We start from the raw sequence: 27,878 nt of genomic DNA, 5'->3' as shown, positions 1-27,878 counted from the left end.
GAGACAGAGAGAGAGAGAGAGAGAGAGAGAGAGAGAGAGAGAGAGAGAGAGAGAGGGAGGGAGGGGGGGAGCAGGAAAAAGAAGCGGGGCGAGAAAAGTCGACTTACCTGTAGCCCAACTTCTGGCAACTCGCTCACTCTATTACCTGCTCCGACTTGAAAGTCCAGTTTCACAAGGAAAGGATCGTAGAGGAAGCAAAACTATGTCACAGGAGACAGACAAGTAAGTGATCGAGTCTGGGGTGAGGTGGACCTGTGATGATTTCAACTCGAGGGGGTGGGGGGGTTCCTTCTCACTAGCTAATTGAAATAATAAACACTATTTTATTATTAGTTATTTTTTTATTCGGACTCAGGGGATTTAAAAAAAGAAAGTCACGAGTTGTGTTGCTGTTGGATATTTATGTAATCTATTAAACTATTTTTTTCCTGGGAGGAAACAATTAAACTTGTTCGTCGTGGATTTCATTAGAGCTGAATTCGCCATTTTTGACTGATGGGACCAACAAAAAAAAAAAAAAAAAAGAAGCAAAAAAAGGCCTGAAAGTGCGAGGAATGGATGTTCGTACGACACTTGACGTCTTTGACTGAAACTAGGACTTTTTGCTCTCCGATGGCGTTGCATTGCTTGTTTGTAGCTTCCAGGCCCGCAGAGCGACGCTGGGTCCCCGGGTGGACGAGGACCGTTTGTGGGCCTGCCGTGTTTTGCACACCCCTAACCCCTGTATTTATATAATAAATGATAACCTTTGTGCTAAAGCTGCTCAGAAAAGCCTTTTTACTGTACATTTTTAGGGGGAGCTGTGTTTTTGAAAATATTCCTGTGCATTTTTAATACCATATCAGAAATATAGGAGGGCTTACAATCTCAGAATGTTGCAGATGATACAATATATTCTTAGTTTGCCATAATTTGGCTTTATATTTTTTTTAAATAGTCTTAATACACTTATAAATGAGAATAACTATTGATAATAACCAAAAAACAAATGATGATATAAGTTATAACTGAAGTATGACACTTGTTTCTTATATGAGGATTGTTATCTATTATTGTTGTCGTTGTTGGGTATTTACATAAATGTCTCTAAGTGTAACTACAGTTATTGTGTTTCATGCGCTGCAGTGACAACAACTGCCGGCCACTATTACGATCCACACAGTGATAATATTTAGTCAGATCCAGCAGAGTAGAGTTGTTCGGACCATAAACATCACCTTCTGTAGACGCCTTTGGCCTGTTTTGTTATACCTGCATGTCGGCTTTCTACCTGCAGACATTGGTTGCCATGGAGAAGTTGAGCAGACATGTTTTGGGCTAATATAAAGGAAAAAACTGTACAATTGTTCACCTTATTGCATAAAGGTTTGCCACAGTGTGACATCACAGATTAGAGGCAGGATGTGTTTTATTTGACAGGTGGATCTGGCAGATCTGGCAGACGGGAGTTCATGTCAATAAGAGAAACCAAAGCACCAATTACACAAATGAGTTGTTGTATGATTTACATTAGTGGTGTTTCCTTTTGATATCGATTAAAAAATGTTGGTTGGAGTCAAGAAAACTGAATGATGAAGGAACAAAAACTGAACTAGGCTGCAACTTTCTAAACATCCAGAGACTAGAAGGTGTGACATTATACTGGTACCATATATTGTAGAGCAAGTCGACACATTCGGAGTCTTCAAAAGTCCAAAGAGATGTTGTGACAACATTGTGTGTTTAACTGGTCTGTGATCTCCACTTAAGAGGGCCTAAAGAGAGACAAACACACAAGACAGGCATTTAAACGGGTTATAGTGTCAAGTTTTCTTTTGCAGTTAATTCATTTTGAATGATTTCTTTCATCACTTATTTTTTTTAATGTAGAAAATGTAAAAAAAATAAATAAAGACAGCAGCCGATGTATGCGTCAAATCTACTGTATATTTAAAGAGTTTATGCTTGCCTAGCAGCAAGCGTCTGGTGGTGGTGGTTCCCAACGAGAGCTCCTACCCCGCGGTGCGGCGGGCCTACACCAGCGAGGACGAGGCATGGCGGTCGTACCTGGAGAACCCGCTGACGGCCGCCACCAAGGCCATGATGAGCATCAACGGGGACGAGGACAGCGCCAACGCTCTGGGTCTCCTCTACGACTACTACAAGGTCTGGAGGGAGGGTTGGATGCTCCTCTGTGTCTGTGCATGATAATAAACAGAATATGTTATGGGTGTTGCAGTGGTGGTCAGACGGAGGGAAACAGGTTTTTCAAAGTCACTCGTCCAACACGTACTGATTACACATGCTACCTTTTCCCCCTTCCAGGTGCCTAAAGAGAAGAGGCTTCTGCCAGTTCCCAAAGTTGCTGAAATTATAGAGGAGCAGGAGAAGAGGTCAGTGAGTTTGGGTCTTTCAGTGCCTCACTCAAGGTTGCACATGTACAGACAGAAAAAAAAGTGCTAAACATGTAGTCGCTGGCAGACAATTTCCAGTAATGTGTGGAATTAAATCGTAGAGCTCGGTGACTGCAGTATTTGAAATGTTGCAGTCATGGTTAATATGGTTACTTGGCAGGCATATCATGGTTTTATTAAGATTAAAACACCATATCCATAAGATGATATCGATAAGAGACAAGCATGTGGGCAAACATCACGGACGAGTGAGTTGTTAAAGCCCTGATGCTGCATGAAAGAAGCAAAAAAAACTCCTGAGCCCTGAAGAGAAAATACCAAAGACGTCATATCATCTCTGCTTTCGGAACAAAAACATTTATCTATGAAAACGATAACGTATTCATAATTAGAGAACCATCAAAATGAGAGAAAGTCCAGGTGTTTTTTGAGTGAGTGAGGATGCATCCTTACATTCCTTTTACCTGCTGTTAAATAACAGATGTCAAACCTTTTTCCCGTTCAGGTTGCCGAGCAGCCACAGCGAGATGGAGACGGTGGACAACCGCGTCCAGGTCCTCAAGTCTGTCCCCGTCAACCTGTCGCTGAACACGGAGCACCAGGAGACCAAACGGGACCACTTAGGCGGCTCGGCCGAGGCGGTGTCGGGGGACGGAGGCGTGCCCGCTGTTGCCGTGGTGAAGGCCGAGGTGTACGCGCCCGTCTTCATGACGGGCGCGGGGCTTCACTACAGGATGGAGGGAGAAGAGTCGTCGCGGGTGATCTACGAGCAGAGTCCGTACGAGGTGACCAACGTGAGTCACAACTCATATGTGAAGGAGGACCAGCGGAGTCCGCCTGACAGCCCTTATGAAGAGGAGAGGGATGGGGTGAGATTCTGAACACATACTGTCTTTTTACATTTCTTATCTGACTTTTTTTCTCTAATTATTATTCTGGCTGAGCTGGTTCAGGGCTTTCAGGGCTCTCAAAGTGATTTTTACTTGCTTTTAATGACTTTTTTTTTTTACTGACCAGTAATCATATAAAACACACAACACAGGGGTTTAACAATTCTTCATTTTTAGTGGACACAAGCCAAAAAGTAGATATTTCAGTGTCCTCCACATACAGTACAAACAGCTGTACGAGTGTTCAGGTGAATGGCACTATGGGAAATTAAATAGAAAAGGGTTCCAGCTCTAGAAAGGAGGAGTGTCCCATGCTGAGGATCTTGGACAGTACATGCTAAAGGTGGAGTCGTCGTTGTGTAACGGTACATGAAGACAGATGGATGTTTATATATGATTCACTGAGGGTGAAACGCTTCATTAACTCAACAGGAATCTACAGGTGTTGAGTTTGTTCCCCTCGTCATTCTGAGCTTCGTATGTGACAATACTGTGCTTGTTATGTTTTGTTATTTTACCTCATTTACAGTATTGTTTAACCATTTCCTCTCGGGCTTAATTAACACGTCATTCAGCCCAAATCATTTCCTCTTTCTGTGTGTTTTAAGCGTTCTCAAGAGAAGTACCACGCACCTTCCTCTCTGGCTACAGATGACTTCTTATTTCACCAGGAGGGAGTGTAAGTCACTCAGAATACAACCACGTAGTGTTCTTTAGAACATTCATCCATCTATATGTTAACATGTGATTTAAGTATGTGCCATTTTGATATCCGAACACTGACTTGATGTGATCTAGAAAGGAATGCAAAAGTGTGTGTTGTACACCTATGTGTGTTATGTCTAATCACACATTATTCTGTATGATTGTATTGTGTGTGTGTGTGTGTGTGTGTGTTTGTGTGTGCGCAGTGACAGCTTCCAGTACACGCTGGACGCCAGTCGCTCGCTGCGTCAGAAACAGGGCGAGGGGCCGATGACCTACCTGAACAAAGGCCAGTTCTACGCCGTGACACTCAATGAGCTCAGCGCCAACAAACGCCTCCGTCACCCCATCAGCAAACTTCGGGTGAGGATTTGAATTCTGAAGTTCTGACGAAGCAACTGCTTCCCTATCTGCTCAGCACCAGACAAAGTTAACAACTATCTGGTGAACATGGTGGAGCATTTAGCAACAGAGTCTGATATTTCAATCAGGTGCTGGTAGAGACCAAAACCGAGCAAAAAGAGAGTGACACAAAAATGAAGTGGCAGGACAACAGATCAAAAATAATTTTGGTTTGTGACAACTTGGGCCTTTGTAGCATCATTTCTAATGGTTACTATACGATATAACTGCTGAGATCTGGCACCACTGCTACTATAAGTCCTACAGGGTCAGAGGTCAGACAGGCTGTGATTGATGTTTATGATGGATAGCTTGAATCATAGTTCACAGCCTTCCAAATAATCGTGTTGACTGCTCATATTTATTGCCTTGTCAGATTCCTATCTTTGCTGCTCTCAGTGAGTGAACTTGGTCGGTGCAACGTTATTATTACGAATGAGCCTTTAACGACGTCACAGGAGACAAGAATCTGACGGGATTCTACGTTATCTTGTGAGGTTACAATCCCAAACACACCGGCACCGGTTCAGCTGAATCATCTAAACTTCTTTTTTCCCTCTCAGAGCGTGATCATGGTGGTGTTCAGTGAAGACAAGAACCGAGACGAGCAGCTGAAGTACTGGAAGTACTGGCACTCTCGGCAGCACACGGCCAAACAGAGAGTCTTAGACATCGGTAAGACTACTCACTCCTACCAAGACACCGAATTCTTGAATGAGACAAAACAGATGAGCTTAAAGACAATGACTGATTTATGTCATTGCTAAAGCTGGAATGCACTTAGCTAATAAACAAGGCATGACCCAACTGAGAGCAAACAAGCCCCCACCCAACTGTCTGCCCGAGGCTGTTCAGCTGCCCACCATCATCCACCCTCAGACAGGAGGCTGGGCTGCCTTTCACACACACACACCCCTACACCTGAAACTCTTAATGCCTAGGTGTCGCCGAGACACACAACATAAATCCTCTAATCTCCTTGACATTGTCCGAGATTGAGCAAAACACTTGAAAAATGAATCCAAAACTTTTCCCCAGCACCATTTTCCCTGGAGTGCCAACTGTCGATTTCAAGCGTCGTATTATATTTTGTATCTTAAAACTTTTGACCTTTTGTCTGCCGGGCATTTTTTCGGTTGATGGATTTGGATTTGAACAGATTTTTTTGGGTCTTGTTGAATGAGTGTGTGTGAGAAGCTTGTAGGCGGTTTGCGTTTGACAAGCTTGGGCCTGCTAACCAGGCACAGATTCAGAGGTATGTGGGAAACTTAACTTGGGGTGGATGGGACACACACTCATACACACTCTCTCACACACACACACACACACACACACACACACAGCTTGTTGGGACAGGGAGCGGAATGCTAGCCGCACTGTTACCTTGGCTGGTTTTGGTCTGTTGAATGTAATCATTGCCCAATTAAGATTGTCATCTTAATTCCTATATTTACGTGAACCAAGACAAATCTTAATCAGCCCACATTTCTCACACATCTTTATATCTGTCACTAGTTGTTGTTCCAAACGTAGCTTAGCTTAGCATACAGACTGGAAACAGAGTAAAGCAAAGCGCCTGGCTCTGTCTGAAGGCAACAACGCCCACTGGCACCTCTAAATCTCACTAATTAACATTTAAAAAAGAAGAAATAGTCCCTCATATAACGCTCAATGAGTGAGCTATAGGGGAGCTTCTAGCCAGATATCGTCATCATTGTCAAGATAGCCGTTTTGTTTTTGTTTCCTGTCTTTATGCTAAGCTAAGCTAACCATTTCCTGGTTTTAGTGTCATATTTACCTAATAGACACGGTATCAATCGCCTCATCTAATGCTCAGCAAGAAGGCAAATTTCCCAAAATGTCAAACCATATGCTTTCTGTTCTTCTGCTACTAAATATGACTTCAGTATCATTCTTTGCCAGTAGATACTGTCACGAGGAAGTGTTTTTATCTTTTTCACTACGATTCCCTTCGGCATCCTGTTTGGCATTTGCCAGTGTAATAAGTCCGCGTTAGTCTGTGTGAAGGAGCTCCAAATAGAAACTTTGCATCTACAGCTTGACCCACATGCAAACGAGTACCATAGGACAATACAATAGAAATGATTATTTTTCTATTAATGATGGATCACTTTCTCACTTCATCGGTTTGATCCATATGGCCTAATGTCAGTGAAGAATGCCCATCACAATGACCCAAAACATTCCAAAACAAATATAGTCAACTTAATATCCTTAAATATTAAAACCACCAAATATTCACATCTAAGAAGCAATTATTCTGAGTCAATTAATTGACTTATTTCAGCTCCAGCTTATGTATGTGAGTGTATGAGTGGGGAATGTCCACTCAAACAGCTCAGTAGGTCAGATGACAGACCCCTCCACCCGCCTCAGCCAGGTCGGCCTGTAGCTGGATGCAGCCTGTAACCCGAAGCTGTCCAGAGAGCTGATTTGAATAGCGGTGGTGTGTGTGTGTGTGTGTGTGTGTGTGTGTGTGTGTGTGTGTGTGTGTGTGTGTGTGTGTGTGGAGGAGGGGGCATCATGCCCCTGGGCCACGTCACAAAATGGATCATTTGAATGAAGTCATTTAACGGAGCAAGCTGGCAGATAGGCATGCTGCTACCTGCCCTTCTGCTTTCTGCACCTGCTAAAGATCAGTGTGTCACTGTAACAGCAGTTAGGGATGATGGAGGAGGTCGGGGGTCACTGAAGCAGAGGGGGGGATGCTCCGAGATGTGAACAGCAAGCGGAATTGTCGTAGGGTGAGCTGCTTCTCCAAAGAAGTTCAGCCCAAAACATCTTGTCAGCGTCTCCTATACAGATTATATTGTAGCTGAAACCAGATCCCTATTTTAGTCCTTCTCTCGATACTACTGAAGACACTTAGAACGTATCACACATACCGTCATGTGAAAACATTTAGACTCATCTGTCCAAAGAACATTATGCCAGAAGTCCTGTTCTTTGTCTATGTTCTCTCTGGCAAACTTCAGTCTGACCTACATGTTTTTCTTAGAGAGTAAAGGTTGAAAGTTAAACTCTTTCTCATTATAGAGGCATGCACATTCACAGAGCCTGCTGTAGGTCCTGTGATGACATTTCAGGGGGTTTGGAGACTTCATTTAGCATCTTGCGGTCTGCTCTCGGGGTGATCTTGCTTGGACGGCCAGAACCTGGGCATTGGCATTTTGATTTTGGTCGTTTTGAACGTACTGACAGTGGAATGGCTGATTTCAAAATCTTTTGAGATCTTTTTAAATCACTTACCAGACTCATAAACTGCTACAATCTTCTTTCTGAAGGCCTCAGACACGTCTTTTTCATGAGGAACAATGTTCTAATCATGTGCACCTGATGTGATACACCTGTGTGTGATTTCAGCCATTTTAAGTAAAAAAGAGGGGGTGTCCTAATTTATTCCTCATTACATTTACAGAAAAAGTATTTTCTTCTTTAGCTATATTACTTGAATCTCTCAGTATTGATAATTTTTGTGTCTATGTCTAAATATGTTAAAAAGAACACATGCTTTCATAGGATGTCCTAATTTCGCATGACTGTACATAATAAAAAAAAACATACATGAGCCTTTTCCACAGCATGCCAGTGTACTCAACGCCCCACATTAAAAGCCCCTCCAGTATGCGGTCACACAGCCGATGTGCTCACCTGACTGGCTTTTAATACGGTCCTCAGAGCCATAGGCCTCCTGTGTTTCCTCCCGCTGCCTTTGAAGCCTTTGAGAGTTTGTTTGCACAAGCAGATAAGGTTTTATCTTATAAAATTGAAGCGTGCCATCTGATTGCTTATCTTACAAAACAATAGCTACCTACTTTTGTCATTTATTGACCAATTTGTGCTGTGTGTGGTGGGTTTTCTCAGTGGGCAGATATGATGTTTGGTTAGGGTTTTTTTTTTTTTAAACCGCAGATACAATAAAACTTGATAATAGTAGACTCAAAGTACTTCTGAGCAGCAGAAGTTACATTTGAAAGGTTGTTGTGACTGCAGAAATAAACCATGCCCCTGTTTGTCCTCACAGCTGATTACAAAGAGAGCTTCAACACGATCGGCAACATCGAAGAGATCGCCTACAACGCCATCTCCTTCACCTGGGACGTGAATGAAGAGGCCAAGGTACAAAAACAAATAGTACAGTCTTTTTCTTTTTTCATTGCAGGACTTAAATTTCACTGTAATTTTCCAGGAAACCGGTCTACTATATTTACTCTAGCTGGAGGCACCTTGTTGCTGTAAAAAGCAGCGGGACGGGTTTTTTTTTTTTTTGTGCTGATTCAGGTGTTGGCAAACAAATGCACTTGCTTGACAAATTGACTGCGATGCAAGTGCCTCACCTGTAGACATCACAAACACTCAGGCGCTCACTAAAAACTTCAAAAAGTTTAATCAAACCATCAACATTTTGTATTATTAAAGAATTAAAAGTCTGAGGCGGCTCATTTCCACTGATTGGTATGTGGTCCGCCGTCGTCGTTAAGCTGATGGGCAGTGTTGTGTACTTTTGCACTGTTTGTCTTCTTTCTCATTGTGAAGCTCCCTCCTTTGTGGCCACTCCTTAAATGGAGCTCCATCACTGTTTAACTCCAGAGGCCCCCAAGGGCCAACACACACCAATCCCTGTCCCACCCTCTGTTGTTTGTATTGCCCTCATTTTTTTTGTGTGAATGCGACTGTGTGTGTGTGTGTGTGTGTGTGTGTGTGTGTGTGTGTGTGCGTGGCTCGTTCATTGTATTAGAAGCCTGCGGACAAAGACGTTGCTGGTGGAAATCCAAGCACACTTCTCAGGGCCAATATTGACTCTTTCTCTCTCTATTTCTATCACTCTCTTTCTCATAATCGCTGTGACTATTGAGCCCGAGTATACCTGTTGCAGTGCAGGAACAGGTGTAATGCCAAGGTAGTTTATTGTGCATGCCTCGACAAAATGATTACATTTTCAGTTTCTTCAAAGATAAATCAAGTTTATTTTAGGTAAAAAAAGAAAGAAAGAAGGAACATCTCACTGGATGATTAAATGTTTATGTGCACTTAACTGATTTTTTTTTTAAGTTCAGTGAACATAATGTGGTCTGGACCCGTGATTTCCAAACATTTTTTCTGGGGACCCTGTTTTTAAAATGGCAGATTATCGCAATGCCTTGTGAGAACAGCAAATGTGTGCGTAAATTAATCACAATTTTGTTTTATTGGAAACATATAAACATGTTCAATACTTTGAAAATTAAACCCCAAATGCATTAGGCAGTGTTAGATGTTCAGACTCCCTCATGTGGCTCAAATGTGTACTGCAGGTTTAAAGGTTAAAAGACAATGTTTTGTTATTCTTACCTCTATTTCATAGCAGATTGTTGAGTGGGGTCAGAAATGAGGAGAGCAAGGAGCAAAATAAAATCTGAGGAAATAAGATTCTGGACACTCATGTTAATTTGAGTAAGCTTTCAGTTACAAGGCTTTCATCAGGATACATGTTTGCATACATTGGCAATATAAAAACACGCCTGTGATACAGTTCACGATTGTAACTCAAGGTGGAATTACACAGGACACTGTAGATAATACAGAACTAGACACATGAATGCAACACTGCTATGTAACAGCTTCACACACATCCATTGTGCTCTGTAACCATGCAGTTACATGTAGTTTTGATTTCTATCTATAGGGATTTAATCTGAACCCTTTGATGCAAAACAAACAGAGGTGAAAGGAATTTTGTTTGTGGAAAAAAAACATTTGAAACTCTCCAAAAACATTTTAACATTCCTGGCCCCTCAATGTAGACATCCTGAATTTGCCAGTAATTGTTATAGAGGAAAAATAAACTGCTTTTTATCCTAACACCAAATTCAGCTATGTAAACCCCCCCTCCCTCCTTTGTCTCCTCCGGCAGATCTTCATCACGGTCAACTGTCTGAGTACAGACTTCTCCTCTCAGAAGGGGGTGAAAGGTCTTCCTCTGATGATCCAGATCGACACGTACAGCTACAACAACCGCAGCAACAAGCCGCTGCACAGGGCCTATTCACAGATCAAGGTCTTCTGCGACAAAGTGAGACATCACACCTCCTCGTCACTTATAAGGATGTTCAAAAACAAAAACAAACAAAAAAGATATTCAGTTTACGAACAAATGCGACAAATAAAATGAGCAGGTCAATGGAGGATAGCATGAATTATGCAATTTCTTTGGCAGAAATGACTTTCAGGAGAGTTATTCTTATTTGAATATGAATTTGCTGCCAGATATTGGTTGGATTTGTCTTGTTGCCTGTGACAATAATGGGAATTTATAGAGTTATTTTTAGCTGTTGGGAGTGAAAATGCTGCAGGATATATTGTAAATCACCGACAGTGTGTTTGACTGCACTGTTGGTGGAGTGAGGGAGTTAATTCATGACATCAGTCCTCCCTCTAGTGGTCTCACCTGCACATTGATACACGTAGGCTGCAGACACACACACACACACACACACACACACAGTCGCATTCATTATGGTTGTGTTTGAAGGAGGCTTGTATCATTTCCACAAACCGTTGTGTTCAATATGATTTTCCTTGTCGTTTCTCTCAGGGAGCAGAGAGGAAAATAAGGGACGAGGAGAGAAAACTGTTCCGCAAGAAGTCAAAAGGTCTGTGTAGAAAAATAAATGTATGCATAAAAATCTGAGAAAATTATAGATCCAGGTTGCAATGTGAGGATCTGAAAGGTATAAAACGCCCTCTTGTTTGCATGAAATCACAGGGAATGCATCGCTCTCTCCTGCTTTTATAATAATTGTGACTGGAAAGTAATAATTTGCGTGGGAGCATTTTTTTTGCCGGGGAAAAAAAAAAATCAATCTGCTCTTTTCTAAATCTTCTTCTTCACTGGTGTTCAGGCAAAGATGGAGGTGTAGGCGTGATAACCGTTCCCAAGAAGTCAGACACCACTTATTTCAAGACCATGAGCGACCTGGAGGCTCAGCCTGTACTCTTCATCCCCGACGTTCACTTCGGTAACCTGCAGAGGGCCGGACAGGTAGACACACTTCTTCTTCGTCTTCTTCTTCCAACTACATTAGGAGGAAAATATTGTACTTTTTACTCTCGCTTTATTTATTGGAGACATTTTTCAGGTGGAGATCGACCCTCCAATGTTTGACATAAATGCAAAGATTAGCGAAAACCTCAAGAAGTGAATGCAAATTTAGTTTATTCTTCATTTCTGGCCCATAATTCCGGTTATGACCCATCACATTTATCTCTGTGAGCCTTTGGAGAGTTCACATTAGCTCACATTGATGCATCAGTATAATAACATATCTTGTGATATATATTTAATAAATATATCAGTCACATCTGTTTGTAGGTCATTAATTAATAAAGTTAAAGGTCTGAGTGTTTCTCCCACCACTGCCTGTCTTGGAGTAATATATCAGTATGAATGAAATATTCTACTTAATGTTTTTATTTGTGCATAAAACTTAACATTTTTGATGCTTCATTTGCAGGTATTTACCTTCAACACGGAGGAGATCGAAAGAGAAGGGTGAGTGTGCGTTATCAGGAAACGAGCGTTTTCATTTACATCATACAAATATAAAGTATGCAAATGAAAGCAGGCACGGATACCGACCACAAATGCAAACACGACGCACATGTTTATGACACCTGACGTGTTTGTTTGTTGTCTTTGTGCTCTTTGACCAGGAGTGTGCTGGTGAAGAGGATGTTCAGGCCGTCAGATGAAGATCTGTGTCCGTCACCTCACAAACAGATCAAAGAGGAGACATACAAGAAAGGTACAAGATGGCTGCTTCCTCTTCTTCATGTCCTTTTTTTTCTTTTGTCTTTATGGAAGTTTAGAGCATTTGATATGATTAACTGATGAATTATATCTTTAAAATTAAAAAGAAAAACAGCCCGAGGTGATCTCTACAAATTGCTTTTTGTCTTCAGCAATCAAATACTAGATATGTAATATACAATGAGGTAAAACAGAGGAAATCAGCACACCGCTGGAGACAAAGACTATTTGCATTTTTGCATGATAAAAGATGATTTTTTAAATGGTTCATGATTTTCTGTTAATTCATAGTTTTGAGCCCTATTGTGAAATATTTTTTCGGTGTTTACAACATATTAATTAATATTATTAACCCTCTAATATTCACATCGTTACTATAAATGCTCCAAATCCAAGATTATACAAACGAATACTGTAGCTAACAGTTAAAGGTCTATTCCTCCTCCTCTCTCTGCAGTGCTGTTGTATGTAAGAAAGGAGACAGACGAGGTGTTTGACGCTCTGATGCTGAAGTCTCCCACACTCATAGGCCTGATGGATGCCGTGAGTGGTGCCGCCTTATGTCAGACTCGCAATTTATTTACGGCGGAGCACCCGTTTACAAACCGCCTTCCCTCTGTCACTCACAGATATCCGAGAAGTACGGCCTGTCCACCGAGAGGATAGCCAAAGTGTACAAGAAAAGTAAAAAAGGGTGAGTGAGTCGGCTTCAGGCTTATTTGGATCCTGGGGTTAAGCACATGAAATTAAACTTGGGCGTTGTGATTCAGGATCCTGGTGAACATGGACGATAACATCATCGAGCATTACTCCAATGAAGACACCTTCATCCTCGACATCGAGAGCTACGCAGACGCCTACAAGATCACGCTGACCGAGATCTGACGGCTCGTCGGCCGACCCAAGGGACCGCAGGTTGTGACGAAAGAGACGCTGTGACTGCTGGTCGGCTGAAATCTACCGAGGCTGCCACCGATTGGCTGATAAGCTGACTGACAGTATTGGTGACAGTCCACTGGTGGCGTCGGTCCGACGCGCTGAGGTCGACGTCTACACACACCTGATCCCTCTCTGAGACTGTTATCCTACGAAGCAAGTCATATTTTCTGTGCCGGAGGACGCTCTGATAGCAAGAGGACATGATAGAATTTCTTATGAACTGGTTCTACTCACTTCCTCATTGTACTCAGCCTCTATGCTGTGAGGTGAAATGATGGAGTACGAATCAATGTCCTCCACTTTTCCGGAATATTTTTTATTGTATAAAAAAAAAAAAGTTCTACTTTGCTGTACAGTCTTTTTGCCAAATAACACATCAGGACTGATGTACTGTATGTAGCTTGAAATAGTTGGTCCTAATTAACTTAGCTTCTTTGCATGCCTTTGTTTTTGTTAGTTGTATTATTATTTATTAATGACAATGTTTTGCATTTCTCTAGCAATTTATCCAAGGATTTCAAGTCAGCCTACATTTCAGTGACTTTGTTTATAGTCACCCCCTCTCAGAGTCCTAAAGGAGCTTTTAAACACTGTATCTCTATTATTCAGCCATTCTATTTACATTTCAACAAATAACCTAAAGTGTTTCTTTGTAGGACCTAACATGATATGGCAATGACAAATACTGTAAACAACTTATTTCGGGTGACAAACAGCACTTGGCCTCATGTGCTTGGCTGTATTGAAAAATGAATAAAAGGTATAAACGTAGAGATGTCATTTTTGAAAAAAGATTTGATTGAGCCTCTTTGAGGTATCGAGGCTGAGGTCACACAATAACACAAGCTTAATGACTAACTAGCATAATTTTAAACATGTTTTCCATCAGTGAGCAGTAGCCTACAGATAGACACAATGACTCTGCTAAGCTAGGCGTGTTTGGTTATCTTTGAGAAAATAGTTTCTCTCTTCATTATGAGATTAAGCTACTGTTCCGTTAGCTACACAGGTTAATCAAACTCAATTATGATGATTAATTCAAATTCAAAATGTCGCATTTTTTCAATTAGAATGAGACAAACAAATGTAAATTGGGTTTTAGCAAGGCTAAGGGGAAAGGTTGCTTTAGTGAGCGTTGCATTAGCGTTAGCACTCTTGTTTTAGCAGTCTAGTTGACTGTCCGTGGCAGAGATGTGGTTTGGTTTAGCTGTATTTTGTTTGCATCAGCTTGCTGACATTTCTCACAACAACGGTGCTACCATGCTAATGTTGGGCAGAAACTACGTTAGCAGTGCAAAATATTCAAAATGTCGCATTTTTTCAATTAGAATGAGACAAACAAATTTAAATTTGGTTTTAGCAAGGCTAAGGGGAAAGGTTGCTTTAGTGAGCGTTGCATTTGACTGTCCGTGGCAGAGATGGTGGTTTGGTTTAGCTGTATTTTGTTTGCATCAGCTTGCTGACGTTTCTCACAACAACGATGCTACCATGCTAATGTTGGGCAGAAACTACGTTAGCAGTTCAAAATATTCAAAATGTCGCATTTTTTCAATTAGAATGAGACAAACAAATGTAAATTTGGTTTTAGCAAGGCTAAGGGGAAAGGTTGCTTTAGTGAGCGTTGCATTAGCGTTAGCACTCTTGTTTTAGCAGTCTAGTTGACTGTCCGTGGCAGAGATGTGGTTTGATTTAGCTGTATTTTGTTTGCATCAGCGATGCTACCATGCTAATGTTGGGCAGAAACTACGTTAGCATGTTCACCATCTCAGGGTGAGCATCGTCAAACCAGATAATGTAAGAGAAGTGAGGGGATCACAAAACGTATTCCAATCCAGCCTGTGTAAAACTGAATTTGTGTAGCAAATTTGATCTATAATAAATATAAAAGAGGAAACGTTCATAAGGATTTATCATCAGGGAACCATGACTATTATGGGTAATTCATCCAGTACTTGTTATGCAGTTGTCATGGCTAATTATATCTTTATTGCATGCTACATTATGTTATCTATCTATATGAAAAAAAGGTAATATGCCATTTCCCATTTTGTCTTTATTCAAAAAAACAAAATGTCCATTCTACACCGAACACATAATGCAAGTTAACAATACAAAATCTACAAAATGATACAGTGACAAAGTTTCTTTTTTGTTCGACAGGTAACAACTGTACAGTATAAATGGATATAATACTGTTTTTTTCTCTTTTATTTAATTAATCTATATTTGGCACTTGACCACAAGATGCTATTGGAGTGAAATGTGGACTAATGTACCTAATTACTTACTTGAAATGTGCAGAAGAGAGATTTCATCCACCTGTGAAGACTACTGCATCTCGTGGTTTTCAGACCAGCAGGTGCAGGTGAAAATGAAGCAGAATGCAAACAGATCTATCAGTAAATCCTACAAAAACACAGTGTGGTTTGGTGGATGCTGCAGTTACTCACTACCAACGTCAGTGCGTCCGTTAGTGGTTTGTTACTCTGCATCGTCACATCTGTAATCTCCATCGCCACAGTAGCACTGAAATACTCGTACAATTACATTTGTACTTCAAATTTCGGTGCACATAAAAGATGTTAAGTCACATTTACATGAAACTTGAGATTTGTAGAGGTTACTGTTGCACCTTAATAACACCTACACCCTTTGATTTAGAGTAAACAGACTGTTTACGCCGAAAAATCTTAATGATTGCCAATGTTTACTGGCTTCTTGGGAAATATGAATGTGGTCCTCTCTTTTTTTATCATCTCTAGCATAAATATGAGTGAATATACTGTACAACCTTCTTTCATATCATATTTGTCAAGTAAAAGAAAAGAAAAATGTTTATAATCACATTCCAATAATTTATACGTCAACATTTTAAAGTGAATTTCTTCCATTGCAGCAATACATCACAGAGTAAAAGAATATATGAGTAACATATATATTCATATAACATCAAACTGATTTTTTTTTTTTTTTTTTTTCTTTTTTGCTTTAACACTTCGCTTTTACACAGAATTTCAGGTTGATTTCTATGCATACCGGTATGTCAAGTTCACATATTTTGTGTGTGTGAGGACAAAGTACTTGGCATAAAAAGTCGCTTTCAAAAGAACAGATGGTTGTGATCTGTAGTCAAAATATTCGCCTTCATTGAGAAATCCGAGTCAGTTTTGGTTTGATGTAACATTCCTCCAAAGTACACATTAAAAAAAACAAAAAAAAACATCTTTCATCCCTTCTAATTCTTCTTTTGTTAAAAAACATGAATTCCCAGATCTCCTGTATTCATAAGCCAAACTATGAGCTGTGAACGCTCCTCGTCCCAGACTCACATACTCCATTTCAGTCAGCGTTAGTTGGAATTGCAATACTTTTGTGAAAGTCTATCCGTCAACACTCAACAGACCGAGTCAGTTAAAAAGAGAACAAAATGAGAATGATTCCATTTGAAAATGGAATTATACTCATTAAAAAAATAAATAAATAAAAATAAAACAGCAAACTTGGATTCGGCTCAATATACCTCACAAATCGGTTGGATGATTGTCGCTGGTCGTCTTCTCAGACGGAGATAGCACAACTTCTGATTCAGTGTTTAACAAGTCTTTGATGGGATGTCAGTCCTTTGAGTTACATTTGTATACGAGACCCGTGTTGTCTGCAGCTTCTGACCAGACATGGAGGCACATGTACAGTATGCGCATGTGGGCGTCTGGAAGAGAATATGGGCAGCACGCTTCGGTATTTGTAATACAGTTGCATGTGTGTGTGTGTGTGTGTGTGTGTGTGTGTACCTCTACAGATCAAGTGACCAAATTTTAACAATCTCAGCTGGGAGAGACTTTGAAATTGTGTTAAATTAATCATAAATGTGATGGGAAAAAGTCTTTTTTTTTTCTTTTCTTTTTACTGGCCGGCACTGCTGGGATCGCACTGAAGCAGCCGGACGATGGAGGGATCATTCCTCGCTCCCTCAACAAACTCCTCAAGAGACAGTTTACCTGAGATAGAGAGAGAGAGAGAGAGACACAGGTTATCGGTTAATTGTCTTGTTTATTCATTGCAGCAAAAATAGATAAAATGAAAACAAAGGGCGTATATCTTCCCAAGTTGATGTGACATGTTATTATTTAAGTCATTTTACCAAGTAATTAAATGTATATGTATATCAATATAGCATCTTTCCAGTTAATGTATTGAATTAAATGGATTTAACTGTAACTGCTAGAGCACATTTACAGAATTCAACCAGTTTTACACTGTTTTCTATTTCTTTTTATTTACTTGGGTGGTTTGTGATAATTTGGGACTTTTTGACAAAAACATAACAGATAACCAACAAAACAAAAAGTAATTCAAGTGTCTACCAACTAGGTTGAAACTTTGTTTCTATTCAAATAAGGTCATAGCTCTGTGATAAAAGCCGTATAAAAGCTTATATCTACTCAGATAAGTGAAGAGGTATTATGTTGAATGCAACGTTATCCACAGAGTTAATATGGGCTCTTTTATCTGGGCCGGTTCGAGGATCTGATAGGGCTACATTGGTTTTGCCTCAGCGCTGCCAGGCTTCACTATTTAATGAGGGCTGATGGAAAAGTGTAGAACAAACAATAGCAAAACAGAATAATATGTGATGGATCACTGAGTTTGTAGAATAGATATCCAAGGAAAATGTTTCACTGCTGTTTCATCGGAGAACACTGCAGTGTAGTGAAAGACTTACCATCTCGATTTGTGTCCATCTGCCTGAAGATCTTATCTGTGCGTTTCTCAGGTGTGGACTCATCTTCAGGCATCTTCATCACAGAGGAAACCATTTTGTAAATAGCCTGAATAATGAGGGAACAGATCACAAATATTAGTATAGAAGCTTCTATGTTTCTGACAGCATCTGGTGGGTTAAGTCAACTTTAATAACCCCCATTCATTAAAGCTTTAACTCTGTAAATGTGAGTGTAATACATTTAAAACGGTAGATATCTCAGGCAAAAACAACAGGAGTCTACAGTCTGATAAGTTATTCGAGCAGGGAGGGAGCTGGAGGAAGAGAGATAAAGGATTACTTTCATTTATGTTTGGCTTTGGGGCCTGATTCCACTGCAAAGACACAAAAAGGGAAGTATTCACGTCTAAGAATTTGATGTCTTTAAATAGATGATAAATCAAAAAGCGTATGTGTTTGCTTGACTGTTGAGGTTTTCCGAGATATTTTCTATTAGACACATTAACCTTAGATCATGTGAAATATTCCTCATAATGATGAAGTTCTTCTTTCCAAAGAGCATCTGCATCCATCACATAGACACAAACACCATCAAGATGGTGATGAGGGGCTGCAAGTATCAATTATTGCTTACATGTGAGCATGTGTTGTTGTATTTATATGCTTGAAAAACATATCTTTTGGATTTGGACTATTGGTGAGACAAAAGAAGACATTTTAAGACATCGTCTGGGAGTTGATCATGGAAATAACCATTAACTATAGCCCTATATTAGACAGTCATGTCTTTTGCCTGACTACTTGTTTTAAAGCAACACTGGTTCTGCTGAGGACATGATTGGGGGGGGGCAGCTCAGAACTGCACAGCTGCTGGATGTAATGCTGAGTCAAAACGAGGATCAGAGGAGGGCCGCTCCCATCTAGAAATACACTACAGTCGAGTCGTATTTAGAGATGTCTGACGGGCCTGAGAGGAACTGCTGGTTTCTAAAATTACACAGTGGCTGGTTTTCCTGCTGTGGGCAGTCAAATGGTGCAGAACACAGAAGCAGATGGATATATGATGTCGCAGCTGCTGTGTGGAAGGCTGAGAAAAATGTTGTTTCACTGCAGAAGTCGTTTTAGGACCAGGGAACATGGAAAGACTGAGGGCTCTATGAAGCTTGAGAAGCACAAAGTCTGAATAGTTGGGACAGACCAAAACAAATAACTCTAGAGCCAGCAAACCCACCGATACAATCTCCAGCATCTCTGCCTTGCTGATGTATCCGTTCCCGTCCAGATCGTACATACTGAATGCCCACTTCAACTTCTGCTCCAGCCGACCACGAGAGGTCACACTCAGGGCGATGATGAACTCCCTGAAGTCGATGGTGCCATCTCCGTTGGCGTCGAACGTGCGGAAAACATGTTCAGCGAATTTGGAGGCGTCCCCGTAAGGGAAGAAGTTGGCGTAGATCTTCTTGAACTCCTCCATGGAGAGCGCGCCGCTGGGGCAGTCCCGCAAGAAGCCCTTGTACCACTCCATGATCTCATGTTCGGTGAAGTCCGTGTTCTCCATCAGGTCCTGCATGACGTCGGGACGGAGCTTGCTGTTCTGTTTGCCCATGGTCGCTGCTTCTGTTTAGGCTGTGGTCGATGTGACGGCAGCAGCAATTTCAAGACTGATGAAAGAGAGAGGACAGAACAAGCATGTTAGAAATAATCCTAAATGACCATGAGCCTTTTTGATACAAGAGGGGGAAGGAAGGCCGTGAAAAAGGACAGTGATGTAAAGAGGAAAAGACCGTAGTCTTAATGCTCTGTCAACAATAAAAAGCTGGATTAACTGCTCTTTTAAAGGGTAGCAGTTTGTTGTTGTTCACGTAAACAACCAATACATAATGACACCAAAAATACCTTTAAACTTGCAATAATTAACTTGTTCTCCACTTGGGGGCAGTGGAACAAGCTTCAACACGAACAGAACATCATCCTTCACCAAAATTCACTCTCCTTCAAACAACAAAGCTTCTGATGGAATTATCTGCATCTTCAGCTGCTAAAAACGAGGTTAGCCATCATCTAACAACTAAACTGCTCACCAGGTGAGATGCTTCAGGGTCTGCTTGACTTACCACTTCTGCTGAATCATTTCCTGTGGGAAACTCTGCAGGGAGTTTTGAGATGTCAAAATGCCCTGATATATACTTGAAACGCAGAGTGTTATCACATAGAGCTGTTATTCAAATAGAATTTTTTTTTATATATTTTGTCCATTGCCATTTCGTGACAAGATGCAAATAAACATCATAAAAGCCTGATATGACTTGATAAATTAGAAGCGGGGGGAGATAACGTTGAGTGCGTGGTCTTGTGCACATGCACAAGCAGGCTCAGTCCCCCATGCACCTGCAACAGGAGACCACCAAATGCTTCATGGTGCACGACCACCACAGATGCACAACCTACAGTGTAGCACGTCAACTGTTGATAACCCCAATTCATGCCAGTGTGTCTGTGCTTGCATCTCTGCCGATGCATCTTCCATTTCCTGCAGGAACTGCGATGCGTCAACACATACACATCCTCCGTTTTCATAATCGAGATCGTTTATCGGGTCTTGATGCAGCTTATGAAATAAAACCTGCATTAAATGTATATATATGTAGTAAACCTGAAGAACCATTTCAATAGTTTTTTTGCTAGGAATGTAGCTGTTCCAATGTGCCTGATAAAAATCACACTCCACCTTTAACGAATGAGTCGTTAGTGAGCAGAGAGCTAAAACACTCAACAGAAGACGCAGTTCATCAGCAGATACATATGCGTCAGGCCGCTAGCTGCTGCTGAGCTGTCCAGGCTAAAGAGAAGAGGAGAGCTGTTCTAAGCTTAGCCCGGGGATAATGACAGATAACATCAGCGATGTCGGGACAAACCAAAGCAAATTACTGTACAGGTAGCTGTTTCTAGGCAGGGCAATGAAGATCTGTCACTTCTGTGGTTTCCTGTCAACGTTTGTGGCTTATCTTACTATAATAAATGACTCCAGAGTCCTATTCTGCCCTACAACAATTTGATTAAGCAATTAAAATACATTTTAGTGAAACTGTATGAATAGGTGAAGAAGTGGTTGCAATTTGAATTAAATAGCATGATTAGTAGTTTAGGACCCCCGTCTTCTTCTCCATTAATTTCCCACTTGCATGTTCCATAAACAGCCAGCTATAATCCTTTAATTAACTCCAAATAGACCATGGGGCTCTAGCAATGTGGCAGCCACCTCTAATGACTTCCCTGCTGTTACTCATAGTTCACTTCGATTGCCGGCATGAATGGTGGAGCAGTTTGAAAAGGGGATTAACACCTGTTTACACACTCATCACTCCTGGAACAAAACGCAGCAGCGACACAGCGGAGGTCCAATGTGAGCGGCTCCCTTTAAATTAGACTGAAGCAAAGCGTCTAGCCGTTTTGATCATCTATTAATCGCTCGAGTGACTTTTCAAGCGAACGTGCCAAACATTTCCAATTTCTCAAATGTGAGAACGTGCTTCTTTTTCTAATCTTTCATTATTGTAAACTGAATAATTTCTGGTTTGGGACTGTTAGTTGGGGAGAAAAATAATGCATTTAATGCCATCACTGTGTTGTAGATTATTGTGATGTGATGTTGTCGCTATTTTCGAATGTTTTATAGACCAAGCAATTAATTGAAGATAATTCACTTGAACATTTAAATGCATACAAATGCAGTTTAAATTCAAAAGCCTGTTCCAATTTACTGTTCCAATTTACACACACGCACACTCATTAATTGACACCCTCCTGACTACCTCCATTCATACACTCATTCTTTGTTTCTTGCCGTTCTGACACATACTCCGCAATCTGCATTTTAATTTTTTAATGGACTGTGGAGTGTTTTCATGGTTATTGAGGCTGTGTTGACGCTACCGTCTTTGATTCCCAACAGCGTTTAGTTCAACGTTCTGTACAGACAAACAGCTTGTTTAATTGTTTGCTTTCAGCTGCGGCTCTAATCATACCCTCATTTCACCATTTAACCACAACAAATGTTTCTCTCCGCATTCAACTATGAGGGAGGGAAGGTTAATTAGTGTCGTTCTTACTCTCAATATGAAAATATCTTATAATTCCCATTTCTATTTTATGACATTTTCTGGAAATATATATATAAATTGATTAACTGAAAATCTTGAATTTTTTGTTTTATGAACTGGTCTACAAGAGTACAAATACTTTCCTCGTTACTCCCTTTAAAAATGAAAGTTGTTGTGTGTCCACACTGCACCCAATCCCTCCCTCCTGGCTGAAGGTTTCTATTTTTTAAAAGAAGAGATGTATGGATGAGAGCTCAGACCTCCACTGAACATCCCTAAGAACTCAGCTATTTCTGGCCCTCAGAGATCACTGCCTACAATTAGCCGGTAATGCTCTTACCTGCTGCTGGGAAACCTTTGATGACACTGTTACATAACAGAGGCTTTGGCGAGTGGACAGGTCACATGGTGGAGCCAAGTCCTTCACTACCATCTCATAAGGTCAAGACAGGATGGTGAACACCAGGCACTTGATTAAACTTGTGAGAGGAGAACAGGCCCGAGATAAGAGTTGTGATCTGTGCAGGTAAAATCACTTTCTGTTGTCCTCTGCTAAACGTTCTTTGAGATGTAAAGCAGAGGACAGGATCAAGCTACTGGACTTTGAGACGGATTTAACTCCTAAAACCAACAACAACAAAGCTGCATTATATTCAACTAAAGACAATATCATGACACAACATAATCAGTAACCGCCAACTGTTAATCAAAGCCGAGAGGAGCACATCAGGAAAACACCTTATTTTCATTTCCATTCAATATTTTCTTTATAAAACTACATGGTCTATAGCATACTAGAAAATAGTTAAATTGAACCAATGACATTTTCAAATGGTTTAGTCCAATCAACAGCCCAAAATGTAAAGATATAACATTTTTTAAATCATATATTAACAACGAAAAGCTGCAAATCTTCACATTTGAGCTGAAACCAGTGACTGTTTGGCACTTCTGCTTGAAATCGAAATCTTACAACCGTGCAACCAATACTTTTGTACTGCGGCAGCTGATGAACTGTTGAGGCATTCATCTTGCTCCTTGAATCCAAGGCCCTCGACATTCATCCTAGAACATCTTGTTGCGTAACAGGCAGAAGTCTACATTTATATCCTTCAGGTAAATCTGAACCCAAAGGTCCCACAGATAATCCCACAGAGAGCCGCAGAAAGCCAGGGGGAGACCAACAGAGAGCCAGCGTGACTGAAAGAGACACGATCAACACAGGTATAGCTCATGAATGACACATTCATAAAGAAATATGATCCGTCTGAGATCAGGCTGCAGTGCTGAGGCCAGTCACTCTCAACCTAACAGGCAAGCAGTTATTAGACTTCCAAGATCTGCAATCTGATATTCACCCACAGGTCAGAATTAAATAATTCAGCTGTGAAAAGATATTTAAAAGAAAAATAAGATCAAATTGGAACAAACCTAAAAGGCGGCAGCACAGATCAAACTCAAATGTTAGGTTTCAGGCAGCACCAGACACATGATTTTGAGGACGGCAGCATCACAAATGCTCTCTTTCTTCTCTGCTATTGAAGTGAGAAATCGGTTTGGATCATCTGCTCTTGCAAGAGCTCAGAGTTGTGCGTCGAGCTCGGAAACAGGTTTAAAAACGGCATGGAAAGAAACCATCTGAAATTCACACACACAAGTTTAAATCAGTGATTTCTTTTTTAGCATTTCTGCTGAACGAACAACATCATATTTTTAGCTTAAGTTATTTACCGTCCTCTAGCTGAAGTAAAAAAACAAATACATGTTAGTGTGAAAGTACTTTTGTTATTTAGAATCCATGTCCTCTGGCGCTTAAGTGTTTAAATGAAATAGATGTTGATTTCATGCAATTAAGACAGCTGGTAACACTCAGAAACTCAGAAACAACTGTGAGTTTTGACGCTCTGTTAGAGATAAACATCGGTGTAATTAAAGTTCAGTTAAATAAAGTTCAGGATGACAAAAAATGATATGCTAGGCTATACATTTTGCTGCATGTGAGCAACGTTGAGCACAGAAAGCTGCCAGTATATTACAGTACAATGAAAAACTAAATGTGTTATTTCTGGTGCACATGAACCACAGGGTGACGGTTTCTCATTTTTGCTATTTTTTTCTCCTCTAAAAAACGATGCTTTGCAGCTCCCACCATCTCAACACACCATATGCATCTCTTTAACCGTGTTCTCTGTGCGGCAATCTCACATCTGATCAGCAGCGCATTTCAAACCACAATCAAACGGAGCTGCAGCACAGCATAGCTTCGGGAGGACCCGCGCTCACGTTACGAGTATCGTGACGACCGCCGTTCAGTGTAGCGTGCTTCGAATGTCTGACCGCAACTGTATCTCCTGCGTGTAAGGTCAGAGCTGGTCTGCTGTTGGTCCGATCTGCACCTGAGTCTGTCTGGGGCAAACCAGCATCTTCAGCAGAGCAGAACAACTGCCAAGACGAAAAGGGTATTAGTAAAAGGATTAGAAAGTGAGAGTGTGAGCCTGTAACAACTCAAAGTGAAAGTAATCTTCTGACATAAACTTCCCCAAGTTTAAATATTTCTTTCTTTTTTATTAACTAATTGACACTAATTTCACGATTGACTTATCTTTCAATCAACTTTCTCTGCTTTTAGCTTCTTTAATATGACGATTTACCGCTTTACTTTAATAGGCTCTGAAATTAAAAAGTAGACTAAACAATTACTCAAGAAAATAATCAGCAGATTGGTCGATAATGAATATAATACATAGCTGCAGCCGAGATCCTCCACATGAGTGCAAACACGAGACGGTTTCACATCAAACTGATGCTGAAGGTCAAGTCACTCTTTAAACACAAACTTTGATAGCGACAGCTGTAAACGTAGCCACAATTTCCTCTTATACTTCCTTAATATTTGTGTTTATCACAAATATTACCCTCATTATGGCCTCTATCAATCATTTCTACAGACATCAGTAGACACAACGGTCAAATTGACTCAAATCTCTGTACAATTGACAGGGTTTGGATTTCCATTAATAGTTTTTTTGTGTGATTAACGTGAATTAAAAAATGGTTTATTTGCTGGATGATTTCGTAAACCACTTCCCTAAATCCCATGCATACTTTGAGCAACCCGAAGTAGCAACTTCATCATAATGCAGCACACATGAGCTCCCATTGTCAGCTGGAGAGCGTTGTGCGTCAAGGCGCTGCAGAAAACCACAATCATGACAGAGAAGCCATTATGAGCGAGCGAATGAGTGCAAGATATAAAAGAAAAGAAAAAAAAAGTGTCACTGACAACAACTGCAAAGAGGCAGCAGAGCTGCAGCAGAATCAGGATTGGACAAACACACATTCACTCGCAGCAAATTGTCACTGATTGCACGAGGGGAGTGTTGTTTGCTGTGCACTGAATATCTAAATGTGCTTCTCCCAAACAGCCTGTTGTACAGACAAAGGCTACAGAGATGGAAATGTCAATCCGTCCAATGACTAAACAACTCCCACTCCTCTCTGCCAGTGATATCTGGTGCACAGCATGTGGGAAATGCAGCGTTCCACCCCAAAATATTATCTGTGTGACAGGACAGAATCCATTTCTTTATCCCAGCATTCGATGTGCTCTCTCTCTCTCTTTCTCCTTCAGTTTAATCTTCCACTCATCCTCGCTCTCTCCCAATCACTCTCCCTGTCCGCTTTCTCTAAAAGAGGACTAACTGGATTCAAAAGAGCAAACGACCGCTGCCCAGACGAGCATAACTACAGAGGATGCTGCCAGTGTGGTCAGTCTGGCCCACGCACTTGAAAATAGAACATCTGTTCAAATTTAGCTCATGTTTGTAAAGAGTTCAGCATCTTGAAATGTTTGGAGGGATGCTTCCGACACCAAGGGGGCTATTATCTCAGCTCCACCCTTGCGTCAGCACCTCCGCGGGTCTTTGAAACTTTCTTGCTCTGTTGGCCTCCTGAGGTGAGATTTGGGGCTGGACAGGAGTTTGGTTAAAATATCCTGAACATAAACATTCTTCTGTGTCCACTCACGTCTTTTCATCGACGGCCCAGATTTGTGGACGCTTCACGGGGGCCGCTAGAGGAATATCTACCACGACAGGCTCTTGTTTACGTCCCACATCAAAATCAAACCAGTGGCATTCAATCGCTACAAGCCACCACAAAAAGTAAATTAGCACAGGATCTTTCTATTCTAATTCTACCGGCCACTGTCGGAGGCAATCTCGCGTTCAGTCCTCGGTCTCACTTCGGCTGCTTGACTTTCAAATGGAAACCCGAAACCAAAACGGTCCAGTGATAAAGCAATTTAATGTAGGGTCGCCACAAATGACCTTTTGCATTAATGATTAAATTGTCAATAGTTTTTTTTTTATAGTAATGATTTAGTCTATATACTGTAAAAGAAATCCTCACATTTGAGAAGTTAATGTTTGGACTTATAAATGACACTGAAACACACAGTTTCTGGTATTTTAAAGACTAAACAATCCATTAGTAACTTCTGTTCTGTTTGTTGTATTAGGAGTGATTTAAATAGCTCATCTTGGGTTCAGGGAAATTGCTATATTCAATTTATATGAACTGTTCACTTCATATAATAAAAAAACTTGAACATTAATGTAATAGATACACTGATCACCAAAATCAGCCAACTATTTGATCCATTCAGCATGGACTGTTCACTAAGAGAGGACTTCATTCACACTGAAACAAACATCTCAACTCACTAGTCAAGATAAAGCACCACCAGTCCAATGGTGCTAGCTGCTTCAACCCACTCACTCACTGATCTGTGTTTGCTGAAATGAGATACCCTTCCTCACCCAGCCTTGTGTGGTAGCAGGAGAGGACTCCCCCCTTTTCCCCACTTCCTCTCCTCACTCATTTCACAATTAAATAAGGAGGGTGCACCTCCACCAGCTCCCCCCGAGGCTTGATTCAGGACAGAAGAAGCAGCCTCATCCGATTAGAAATCTAGTTAAAGCTTTATCCGCTGCTAGCATCTTGTAACGCTGCTGCACTGGAAAGTTACGGCAGAAAACGTTTAAAAAAAACTTTCTGTTTATCATACAGACGGATAGGAGTGACGACGTTAGTGGGAGATGTGAACCTGTAAACTCATCTCACCTGAGCTGCAAGCAACAGCAAAAAAGAGAGAGAGAAAAAACAACAGGAAGCTTACAAACTACGAGGGAGGGACGGACACAACACGAGCGACAACTTACCTCGCTTTTAAGTTCCTGTGGAGGGGTTGTTAAAAGCCTCTAATGGTCCATGAACTCGTGACAAAGGAGCGGACGGTTTAAAAGTTTCATAGACGAGGCGGCAACGGCTTCCAGGAGGCTTTCAGGAGCTTCGCTTTTCCCGGCTTGTACTCAGTCCGAACTCCAGCAGGCTTCTTCTGCTGCACACAGACTCCGCTGAGCCCTGCAGACTCTCGGCGTGACGTCAAGGCCGGTCGTCACGTGGCGCAGCGGAGTCGACCAATGGGAAGCCGTGTTGTCCTGGCAACAAGAAACCCGGCACCTGGACGGCGATTAGCATGTAAAACGTTCACTTTGACGTTTAAATAAATGTTTGCGGTTATAGTATGAACATAAGTAGCTACTGGCAGTTCTGTATTATTAAAGACAAAGTTTACACGCTTTAAAATATGTTCAAAACATGTCAGTTATATGAAGAAACTGTAATGAAGAGTGAAACTGTTGGAAGTTTGTGTGCACAAACGTGAATAGCACCTGAATATTACATTTATTGTACAGCTTTTCCCCTCTCAATTTCCTGTAGGCTATTTATTCCTGTATTTATGTCATCAATCATCATCTATATATCCTCGTAGTTTTAATTTCAGTTATGATTAATGTTGCACATCCTCTAATTTCCATATTTTCATTTGCTCTGTTTTATCCGAGAGGA

General features: G+C 41.0%; 2 protein-coding genes across 2 annotated transcripts; one reads left to right on the top strand and one right to left on the bottom strand.

Moving 5' to 3' along the window:
* The first annotated feature begins 83 nt into the window (after nucleotides 1-83).
* On the top strand, nucleotides 84-13,901 carry grhl2b (grainyhead-like transcription factor 2b). Its single transcript, XM_084031549.1, has 16 exons — nucleotides 84-222; nucleotides 1,956-2,145; nucleotides 2,305-2,372; nucleotides 2,899-3,262; nucleotides 3,892-3,962; nucleotides 4,195-4,351; nucleotides 4,954-5,065; nucleotides 8,436-8,530; nucleotides 10,305-10,463; nucleotides 10,986-11,043; nucleotides 11,293-11,432; nucleotides 11,905-11,942; nucleotides 12,104-12,195; nucleotides 12,658-12,743; nucleotides 12,830-12,894; nucleotides 12,971-13,901. The coding sequence occupies exons 1-16, from the start codon at nucleotides 203-205 to the stop codon at nucleotides 13,083-13,085; spliced, it is 1,830 nt and encodes a 609-aa protein (XP_083887675.1). The 5' UTR covers nucleotides 84-202; the 3' UTR covers nucleotides 13,086-13,901.
* A 1,271-nt stretch (nucleotides 13,902-15,172) lies between these two features.
* LOC311027539 (neurocalcin-delta B) lies at nucleotides 15,173-27,381 on the bottom strand. Its single transcript, XM_084031575.1, has 4 exons — nucleotides 27,188-27,381; nucleotides 19,094-19,526; nucleotides 17,863-17,968; nucleotides 15,173-17,137 (listed from the first exon to the last, which is right to left on the bottom strand). Exons 2-4 carry the CDS (start codon nucleotides 19,469-19,471, stop codon nucleotides 17,043-17,045), a joined length of 579 nt encoding a protein of 192 aa, XP_083887701.1. The 5' UTR covers nucleotides 19,472-19,526; nucleotides 27,188-27,381; the 3' UTR covers nucleotides 15,173-17,042.
* Nucleotides 27,382-27,878: the final 497 nt, after the last annotated feature.

The sequence above is a fragment of the Eutrigla gurnardus genome, assembly GCF_963514095.1.
Source record: "Eutrigla gurnardus genome assembly, chromosome: 17".
NCBI classification, from domain to species: Eukaryota; Metazoa; Chordata; class Actinopteri; order Perciformes; family Triglidae; genus Eutrigla; species Eutrigla gurnardus.
This window is presented reverse-complemented; position numbering and strand designations above follow the sequence as displayed.

Bases quoted from the DNA above. Each gene is read 5' to 3' on its own strand.
- grhl2b (XM_084031549.1), top strand. From the start codon at position 203: ATGTCACAGGAGACAGACAA. The intron at 223-1,955 runs GTAAGTGATCGA...CTTGCCTAGCAG, and splicing joins ATGTCACAGGAGACAGACAA to CAAGCGTCTGGTGGTGGTGG. The intron at 11,943-12,103 runs GTGAGTGTGCGT...CTCTTTGACCAG, and splicing joins GAGGAGATCGAAAGAGAAGG to GAGTGTGCTGGTGAAGAGGA.
- LOC311027539 (XM_084031575.1), bottom strand. From the start codon at position 19,471: ATGGGCAAACAGAACAGCAAGCTCCGTCCCGACGTCATGCAGGACCTG. The intron at 17,969-19,093 runs GTGGGTTTGCTG...CTCATTATTCAG, and splicing joins AGATGCTGGAGATTGTATCG to GCTATTTACAAAATGGTTTC. The intron at 17,138-17,862 runs GTAAGTCTTTCA...TCTCTATCTCAG, and splicing joins GATGGACACAAATCGAGATG to GTAAACTGTCTCTTGAGGAG.